Below are 9,528 nucleotides of genomic sequence, written 5' to 3'. Positions count from 1 at the left end.
TATATATATATATAGACGTGTGTGTGTTTGTACTTTTATAGCACACACACCTATGCCCGCATTACATTTTGGGTTGATAGAGAGTAGGTATCCCAGAGCTGAAGTTGAGGTTTGCCTGGTAAGTTTTATGGGCTCCTGAGCAGGGCTTTCTTTACCACGATGACACGATGGCCCTAATGGACCAGTGTCAAGGACAGCAGGGGCAGCAGCAAGCTCTCTATTCCCTTGTTTGGTGCTGAGTGCAACTCAAAAGTAACTCTGTATATGAAACAGACTGCAGTCTGTCTCAAAAAGTACATACTAGCATTCCATTTTACTACAACAATTACATGACACAAGGAGCAGTGCCTATTTAAAAGGATGCCATCTTTCAGACATGCTTAGTGACAGGGAAGTATTATCTGTCTAGAGTATTTATCATATTACCTATGCCATTTGTCTATTCCATCTATGAGTTTAAGCTCTTTTTATTGGGGAATAGTTTATTTCAAAATACTGCCATGTCTGTAAAGTGTTTAAAGAGCTTGTGAACTAAGCGACCATCAGCTTATAGTAGAACTGTAAATGCCAGGTCCGTATGGCATACTGACCTGGCCAGCTGGAAGCACTTTTGTAGGTCCGTATGCCATACGTCCTTGGCAGCGAAAGGGTTAAGCTGGCCATACACCAGCAGAATTTAGTTGAAACAAAATGTGTTTTTGGAACGCTGGTTTGATTTTCTAATAGTTAATGGGGTCAGATTGATGGTTGTTTTCTACCACAGTGACAAACAAAATCAAAGGATCAGACGAACAAAATTCTAACAGTGAATGTGGTTTTTGTTTTAGAAACTCCACTAGTTCCAATCGACTGTTAAAATCAAACTAAATTTTGAATGACATTCATCAAGTCTCTGATGACTTTGTCTGATGTTGTGAGGACATTTTTTTGTATTAAGAAAATTCGTACAAAAATCCACCGTTGAATGGCCAGCTTTATTCTGCTGGTAAACAAGATAATTATTCCTGGAGTGGTTAAATTAGTTTTTTTGTTAAAGATGCCATCTGCTTTAATGTATGCTTATTTAAGCTCATATGAGAAGTTTCCATCATGTAACATAAATTATTTAATAACCAGTGATGTTTTTTTCTGTATTAAAAATGTGTAAAAACTGTCATTGTGCAACAATAAAACATGTAAGGGCTTTCATGATTGTCTGCATCACTTTCAGTCATGTGACATAAATAAAATGCTGACCTTTTCGATCAGTTTTGGCTTGTTTAATGTTGACCTTTATTTCCCAGTCTAATCTCTCCTTAATGCAAGGGCAGCATGATATCTGAAAACAGCTCTGCTCCTGTGTTACATCAATGATTTACGGACAACTAAATGTAAAGTAAAGTTGTGCTTTTTGCCCTTAAAGCATATCTAAACATAAAACAAAAACATCACATATTGCACTGCACCAATCATAAAGCTGACCATACACTGAGTGAAATTTGGACAGTTCTTAGTGAATTGACCAACAATTGCTCAGTGGGTGGTCCAGTGGGCAACTTTCCGCTCGACATCCCTTTGATCAGAAAATCTAAGGAGCAGGGTGGAAAAATCTTAGCTGAACAGTGGCCATTCATGCTGTTTAGCATTTAAGGAGGAAACTGTTAGATATTTTTGTTCAGCCTATGTTCTTTATTGAAAAAATAAAATCTAACAGTCTATAGCCAACTTTACATATGGAAGTTGCATTACAATTCTTTATTTTTTCAGGGATTCTGGCCTTTATTTTCACCTTGTAACCTGCAAATAACACATTTCCTGTCCCTGGGTGACTACGGTCAATCCTTCACTGTATCTATGCAGGGAATCATGGTTGTTACTTAGACTGGACTTCAAACTTGTCTGAATTTGTTAATCTCCATTATATGGGGGATTGGGAAAATTAACAGTTTATAGAAGAAAGATATAATTGTTTTTTCAATTCAGGTTGTAACAAGGATGCTGCATTTCTGGCAGGATTAACATGTATTTACCCTTAGGAGAACTATGGGGAAAAGCCCTGAGTTTATTTGTGTATCACTCAGCTGTAGATCCTCATATCATCTCTGAATTGGTGCTGACACTGTCCTTCCTTCTGGAGGGTGGCTACTTTTGTTCCCCCTGGTCCGTGTGTGTGAGTTGTAAATAGCAAGCTTGCTTGTGTGATGGACTACAATCTCATATTTAGTTTAATTTAGTTTACTCATGGGAGTGAACTTGGAGTGGTGGCTACTTTACAACACACACAGGGACATTGGGGAACACAATTAGCCACTTCCAAAAGACAATGTTAGCACACATTCAAAGATGATTTCAGGATCTACATCTCAGTCATGCACAAATAAGGTACAGTTTTGTTAATAGTTAAGGTGCTTGAATGCATTTTAAGGTTTATCTCTTTAATATTGGGTTTATTCAAAATGCAAGGGACAATGTGTAAAGTGCAGTGATGCAGTAATGCAGTAATGCAGTAATGCATAGCCACCAGTCAGCAACCACCTTTCACTAAACTGACTTGAGTAAAGCAATAGATAATTGCTTTCTCTGGGCTAATGTACATTTCACATCATAACTGCTCTTTGCACTGTTTTATTGAATAAACCCATTAGTGCAAAAAGCAGTGGTGTGGAGAAACTATGACAACCAGTCAAATCAGCTTGCAGCATATTAGTGATGGCTGTTTTCTGACTGGCTATATGCATTGCTGCAGACAATATCTATTTGAAGTATGTTAATAAATAATTTACTTGTTTGAAGTTAGTGATAGTAATTGTCATTAAATGTCACATTGAATTCCTTGTTTCTCATCTTTACTTATTCCAGTCTAAACAAAAAGTTTGTTTCTAGCGGCTTAGATCTCTTAATACCATCTATTAACAATTTGTCCCAGTTTCTGAAGCTGAGAGAACTGCCAACGTACAAATTAGCAACACCCAGAATAATTTGTTTCCTGTGCCCACCCTTGTGAGTCAGTGTTGTGTGAGAGGAGTGCTATGTTTGTGCCCCCTCCCCCCCCATTGTCAGCTATGGTCATGCTTAAGAGAAGTGGCTATACAGTTCTTCACAATTCTTATTCTTTCAATTCTTCCATATGTGTCATGCAACTGTGAGAGGTACAGGATGCCATCATTCAGTAAGTTTTTAAGTTCTTTTGACTCCACAAAGACAATATGTCTCTATAGTTCTAAACACATTCTGTGTCTCACCACTAATTGGTGGATGAGCAAAATGTCAGACCCTGACATTCATAAAGAGTGGCACACAGACACTCGTGTTTCAAGTCCACAAGGCAAATGTTGGATCATATGATAGAATTATGTACCTATAAGAAACATGTACGTGAATTTGTCTCAAAGTTGCACCAGAATCGCTTGAGTGGTACAATCTTCTAGAAAGTGTTGGAAAGTAGGAGGCCCTTTTAAGCTGCCATGCCAGCACTGCAGAAATTAAGTGGCTGGCACATAATCTAGGAGGATCACACAGATCTCTCCAATCATGTACACAGCCCAGCACAGGAGAGTCACAAATCTCTCCCCGACCTCCCCTTTAGGACCATTTACACAGCAGTGATCTGCTTTTTTTTCGCATTGGATCAATGCAGGTCACTGCTAGCACACATTGAAAACCATTGTTTCTTAATGCCCCGTTCACACCACAATGCTGGTCTTATGTGTGGTGCAGAAAAATGGAGACATGCTGTTTTTTTTTATAGTCACTGGATGACACTAGAGGTCACTTCACTGGCCCTGCTGTGTGAAGACGTTGAATGAAGTGTACTGTACACTATGTACACTGCCAATAAAATTCTAAAAAAAAAAGCTAAGCAGTGCCTTGCATTGCAACAATGCAAGGCACCACAGCTTAATGCAGCTATCTAGCAGACAGTATGGTAAAACAATGCATTTTAACAGCTAGTGTGAATGAGCAATTATACACAGCATGCCAGGCAGACGCAGCTGCGAGCTGCCACCAGTTGGACAGTCTGATCAGGGGCCCCCACTCCACACATAGAGATGGCAAGATTTAGGGAGTTTGTCCAGCTGATCGATGGCTGCTCTACCTGGGACTCAATCTGGACTCTGCATGGCCGGACCAACAAAGTGACAAGATCAACCACAAGACAGTACGTACCTGATCGGCAGCACCAGGTTTAGTTGAGGAGGGATCTGCCATGTGTGAGTTGTAAATATGTTTTGCAAGTGTGTGTGGAGGTAAAAACTTTAGGCTATGGTACTGTTCCTCCTATTCTGTCATGTCATTATGATCAAACATGTCTGGTGTTTTCCATTTGACTTCCTGATTCTGCTTCACTTGACAAAATCAGCCTATATGTGTGAGAACGGCCTCTCCCCCACTGTATAGACAAGGCAGCCCCACTCTGAGCACTCTGGTTTGGCCGGTTCAGGAAAGCAGTCTCTGTAAAGCCAACATTGATGTGGTCTTCCTCATTTCTGAAATGGCAGTCATTTCTTAATGAATTTGTCACACTTGTTAGAAGTGTTGCATTTATGAACTAGCTAAATATGTTGCATGTGTCAGAAGGAGCTATGAAACTGTCTTCTATAAATTTGGCGCAAGACTTCCATATACAGCGATAATGCCAAAAAATGTGTTACACTGTCTATATTGAATCGTCCCTACAGTCTCTTTAAGTACATATAGAGCCTATGAGCAGTGCCCTCTACAAAATGAAGCCTGAACTAAAGGTATTAGTGTTATACTAAGTCACAGTGCACCCATGGACAACTGTAGAGTTGTAAGAATCACTGTAAAATGCAAGTGTTGCATTTTTAGACTGCTTGGATGCAGTTTCACTTTTTAAATAAAGCATTAATAGCATTCAATTATCTGCATAGAAGAAATAGAAAAGCTGGATTTTCTCTGCTTCCTAGGGAAATATAGAAGGAATTCAGAAAGCTGCCTGGGGCAATGTAAGAGGTATGTTTGATAGAAGAGATTATATTTGGATACAGTAACATAGCTGATCCTAGTTTTGATTCGATAAAAAAAAAAAAAACTTAAGCCAAAGAATGTTAAAAATAATGTGCTGAGAAACATTTTCTTCCTGTAGCAGATACATTCCAAAACATCTTTAGGGACCTACCTCATATCCTCCTGTTTGTGAAGTGTCAGGTAGATTTCATAGATTTTTCCGCGAGGAATGGCATCTGGAGGTATAAGCAGGCTAAGGCCTGAGGTAAAATAGACAGACTAGCTCTAATGCACGGCCATATGCACAGTTTTGCACATATGCTGTATTTGACAATGAACACACATAATGAAAAATGATGCACTTAGAACTCTTTAAAGCACATGTGTATTAATAAATTAAAAGATAACTTAATTGAAAATGAAACTCTGTGATGCTGTTTAAATATTTACATGTATTTTGTAGCACATGATAAAATACTTAACGCTTATTGAAGTGTATTTTTAAAAAAAACTTTTGGATACAGTTTTAATGTCTGTGTCCCACTGTCACAAGAACAGGAGGTGAGGGTACATTTTCGAATGGGGATACTTGTAATGCTATAAGGATGGAGGTAAAAGGTGAAGGAGGCAGGTACAGGTTACCTCTCCCGCCAGATGCTTCCTCCATTGACAGGTGTTAAGCAGTGCTGTACTGCTGGATGATTGCTATGCCTTTCATAGATCTATTTATAAGTAAAATGTCTGGAGTCTGCACTTACTTTAAACCCAAGATCTAGTTCATAGCATAGTGTAATTGCTCAAAGTCAGAGTTTTCTTTGTGTGCAAAGCTTATTTTCTGCCCTGGGGACCAGGCACTTTTACCCGCTCTTTATCTGTTTGAGCCTCGAGGACTGGTCCCAAAACCGCCCCCAGGTAGTTCTTCTGCCTTTAAAGTCATGTGAGACCAATAGGAAGTACCCACATCCGGCAGGCAGTGAATTGGACACCTGAAGAAGGACCCCGCTGTATGTAGGCTGCAGTAGGCTTTGGACCCAAACACCACGTGACAGCTTTAAGCAAGTAATATGGGAATTTTGTTTTATGGGGGTTGTTTTTGCCAGCGATCAATCAGCGAGGTATGAGAGGGATTTTGTTTTGCCTAGATTTGGTGTTTAAGTTAGGGCAGATCAGTGAAAGGCAGGCCAGTCAGTACACACAGCACTCATATATGCTAGAAAAAAAGACAAAGTAGTCATAAGTGTCCAGTATCTCTTTGCACATACCAGTAACTTCAGGTATACCTGTCATTTGTGCCTACTGCAATTTTCAGTTTATTAACACTAATCACAAAGTTTTTCCTCCCTTTGTGTCTGCACATTGTGAGTACACTAGCTTGGTGTATTTTTAGATTATTACGCTGGCAACAGACTTAAATGCATAAAAGGGTGCTATGTGAAGAAATTTAATACGCGTCAAGGCTATCTCCAACCAATTGTTTTCTTGATTTGGTAAAATAAATATAATAAATCTAGATTTAATCCCAAACAAATACAAAGCTAGGACAACTTCAGAATAAAACTTTGTGAGATATGTACAAAAGTACTATTAAATAATTATCTTTTTTACAAATGCAAAACTGATTGCATATATGTATAATATATATGAGATGTGATCGAAAAATACTGTGAATGCTGCTGCCGAGTGCTATCCAATAATCAGGCAGGGATCTTCAATATGATAAGCGGTGCATCAAACCTTAGTAACAGTGTGTGAGAAGTTTCAACTTGTTCAGTCGGTTGTGAGCTATGGTTGAAAATAGGTGTGCTTTAAAGTGTGACAACGCTCCATGTCACACATCGCTTCTGGTATGGCAATTTCTGTCAAATAAAAACATTACGGTGTGTCCTCATCCACCTTATTCACCAGGTCTGGCACCGTGTGACTTCTGGCTCTTCAAAGTCAAAATGACCATGAAAGGCAAACGTTTTGAATTGATTCAGGACAACGAGGCAGTCAAAACAGCACAACTAAAGACACTCACAAAAGAGAACTTAAAGAATTGCTTTAGAAAGTGGTAAAAAGGATGGGATAAGTGCGTTTGAAGCGAGGGGGAGTATTTTGAGGGGGATTAATGGCAATGTGTACTTTACTGTAATTACATTTTTTTAAATTTAAACTTTCCTTGTATTTTTTGATCACACCTCGTATCTATATGTATGTATATATATATAGTTTTAAAAATGAATATAATGAATACAATACAGACTCAATACTGGTATCAAGCTCAGATAATTTTTTGAGGCAGTGTTCAATTGCCGAGTCCTTTCTACTCAGTGTAGCAGTCTGAAGTCTAGTAAAAATGTTTTCTCTGTGTCTGGTCTGCAGCTATTACAGCAGTGGAGAAGACAGCAAGTCTAGTACATACCTGTATTTGGGATCTTAAGACGTCCTCCTAGAAAGTTGAACGTTCCATATGCCATATTGTTGGATCCACGAGGCAGGGTGCGGAAGTAGGTCTGTGTGGAAAGACGTGGCAAAGTGTGGCTATGTTCCCTTGGTATACCTGGTCCCATAGGTGGCAGAAGATGTCCATTGGTTAGCTGAAATTTATTTCCACCATCTTGACGTAGGCATAAGGATCCTTGGTAGGTCATCGTGGCTGTGCTAAGATCTGGCTGAATGGTCAGCAGGTGTGCCTGACCTAGTTCAAATAAGAAAAGGCTGCATCTAGTTTTTCATTTTTATTTGTATACAGTTGTTTAAAAAATATAATGATTACTAAATTTAACTTTCTCTCTTTAGAACATGCAGGAATATTTGTGTATGTTGTTTAGGGGAATAGGTCTATTTAATTAGTATACACAATAACCATACCCAGAGGTGTACCTTTATATTCCTAGGTCCTGGTGCACGTTTATGCCTCCTCCAAACACAAGGTGGCATATTCCCTAAACACTCAATAACCACCTGCTACATTTAATACTCCCAACCCTTGTAACCCCTCAGTGGTGGATACCTGTTCCTGTTGCATATGTACAAGGACCTGCGCCCATGGGCTTTTCTTCACTTCAAATGAGTCTTGCACTCTTATTCGAGTCTATAGGAATGCAAAACCCTATTGAAGAAGGTCAAATGCAGGTCAAAAAGAGGTCAACTGCGTGTCAAATGCACCCATCTGTGAATTCTAAATGATCGCAGAAGCACCCTAAACTGATGTCAAAGTGATACCATCAACAAAAGCTCAATGCCCATCAACAAAGCATCTAGGGCTACCTCAGTAAGGTCTGCTTTCTGTAAGAAAGTGTCCTTTGGCATTCTTTACATATCACGTGATTCAGGCCACAGGGAAAGTTGCTTAGCATTTCCTTTCTGTGTACAGCATTCATTTTGGAGGCAAGTAAGTTTCAATAGTGGAGCCTTCTCTATCTATAAATACCACTAAGATTGTAGAGCATAAATAAAGATGTTTTATATAAGAAAAACAGAAGGGAAAATAAGTGTATTGCCCATAACATCCAATAAAATATTTTCCATCATTCTCTGACCTGCCCTAGCAAAATTACAAAGTAACAGAGTTCTGATTCTGCAATGATTTAAATAAAAATGGCAGCATTTTCTACTAAGGTAATGAATTCTGCCTTTACCCAGAAAAGGTTGAAATTGGGTTCCTACTATACCATTACAAGTGTGATGGAGAACAGTCTATAGCAGACAATGTGGCATGTGGTGATTTCTGGAGTGGATCGCTGTCTTCCACCATTGAGTGATAGGGTGAAACACTTACTATTTATAGGTTCACTGAAATGATGCAAAATTCATGAGAATTCATTAACTGAGAAAAAGATGCTGACATTTGTAATTAACACAAGTTGTAACACTGAATCCCCCATAATATAATACTTTGTGTTGCAAAGTATCTGTCGTATATATTATATGTTTATAATATATTTTAATAAGACAATTAGTCCCATTAATTTGAACACCGGAGGGAATTAGTGTGACTCCACCCTAAATAAGTCAAAATAATATATTTTAATAAGACAATTAGTCCCATTAATTTGAACACCGGAGGAAATTAGTGTGACTCCCCCTAAATAAGTCAAAATGACTTTTTAAAGGCATTAATTCGTGTCTAAGCTAACATTAGGCAGCCAGCCAATGAGCACTTACAATTTTTGCCTGTCTTTCCCTAATGTTATCTTGCTCTGGTATTATAATCACAGAGTGTGTGCTACTAGTACACACATACTGCTTTTGCTAAACATAACAAATGTCTCTAATAACAACAGAATACATTTTGTAGATGCTGTGTTATCCCGAGGGGCCTCACCTGCTTTGCCGGGCTTGAGGCTGACAGGCTGAAATGCAGCTGTTAGAATGGAGGAATCAGCCACATCGGCATCCAGACCTTCTTTCCTACGCCAGCACACCAATATAACGGCTAGCAGCAGCACTAGGAATACTGCCACTGCCACCACTCCCACGTATAGGGCGACGTCCTCGGGAGCGCCCACAGCTGCAGCACCCAAAGGAATGGAAATAAGACAAAATTAATTATTTTGCAGAAGACATAGTTACCTGAAAGTGAAACCAGCCTTTAAT

General features: G+C 39.0%; 1 protein-coding gene across 1 annotated transcript in view; it reads right to left on the bottom strand.

The window, feature by feature from the left end:
- Positions 1-9,528, bottom strand: part of UNC5A (unc-5 netrin receptor A) — a 315,219-nt gene that overhangs the window by 41,244 nt on the left and 264,447 nt on the right. The window contains exons 8-10 of the mRNA XM_018552406.1: positions 9,257-9,442; positions 7,352-7,627; positions 5,120-5,207 (exon numbers count right to left, since the gene is read on the bottom strand). Of these exons, the coding sequence (XP_018407908.1) occupies positions 5,120-5,207; positions 7,352-7,627; positions 9,257-9,442 (550 nt within the window). The remainder of the gene's footprint in view (positions 1-5,119; positions 5,208-7,351; positions 7,628-9,256; positions 9,443-9,528) is intronic.

This window comes from Nanorana parkeri, unplaced genomic scaffold (genome assembly GCF_000935625.1).
Source record: "Nanorana parkeri isolate BGI_ZX_2015 unplaced genomic scaffold, ASM93562v1 scaffold87, whole genome shotgun sequence".
NCBI lineage: Eukaryota > Metazoa > Chordata > Amphibia > Anura > Dicroglossidae > Nanorana > Nanorana parkeri.
Note: the sequence above shows the minus strand (reverse complement) of the source record. Positions and strands in the feature narration are given on the sequence as shown.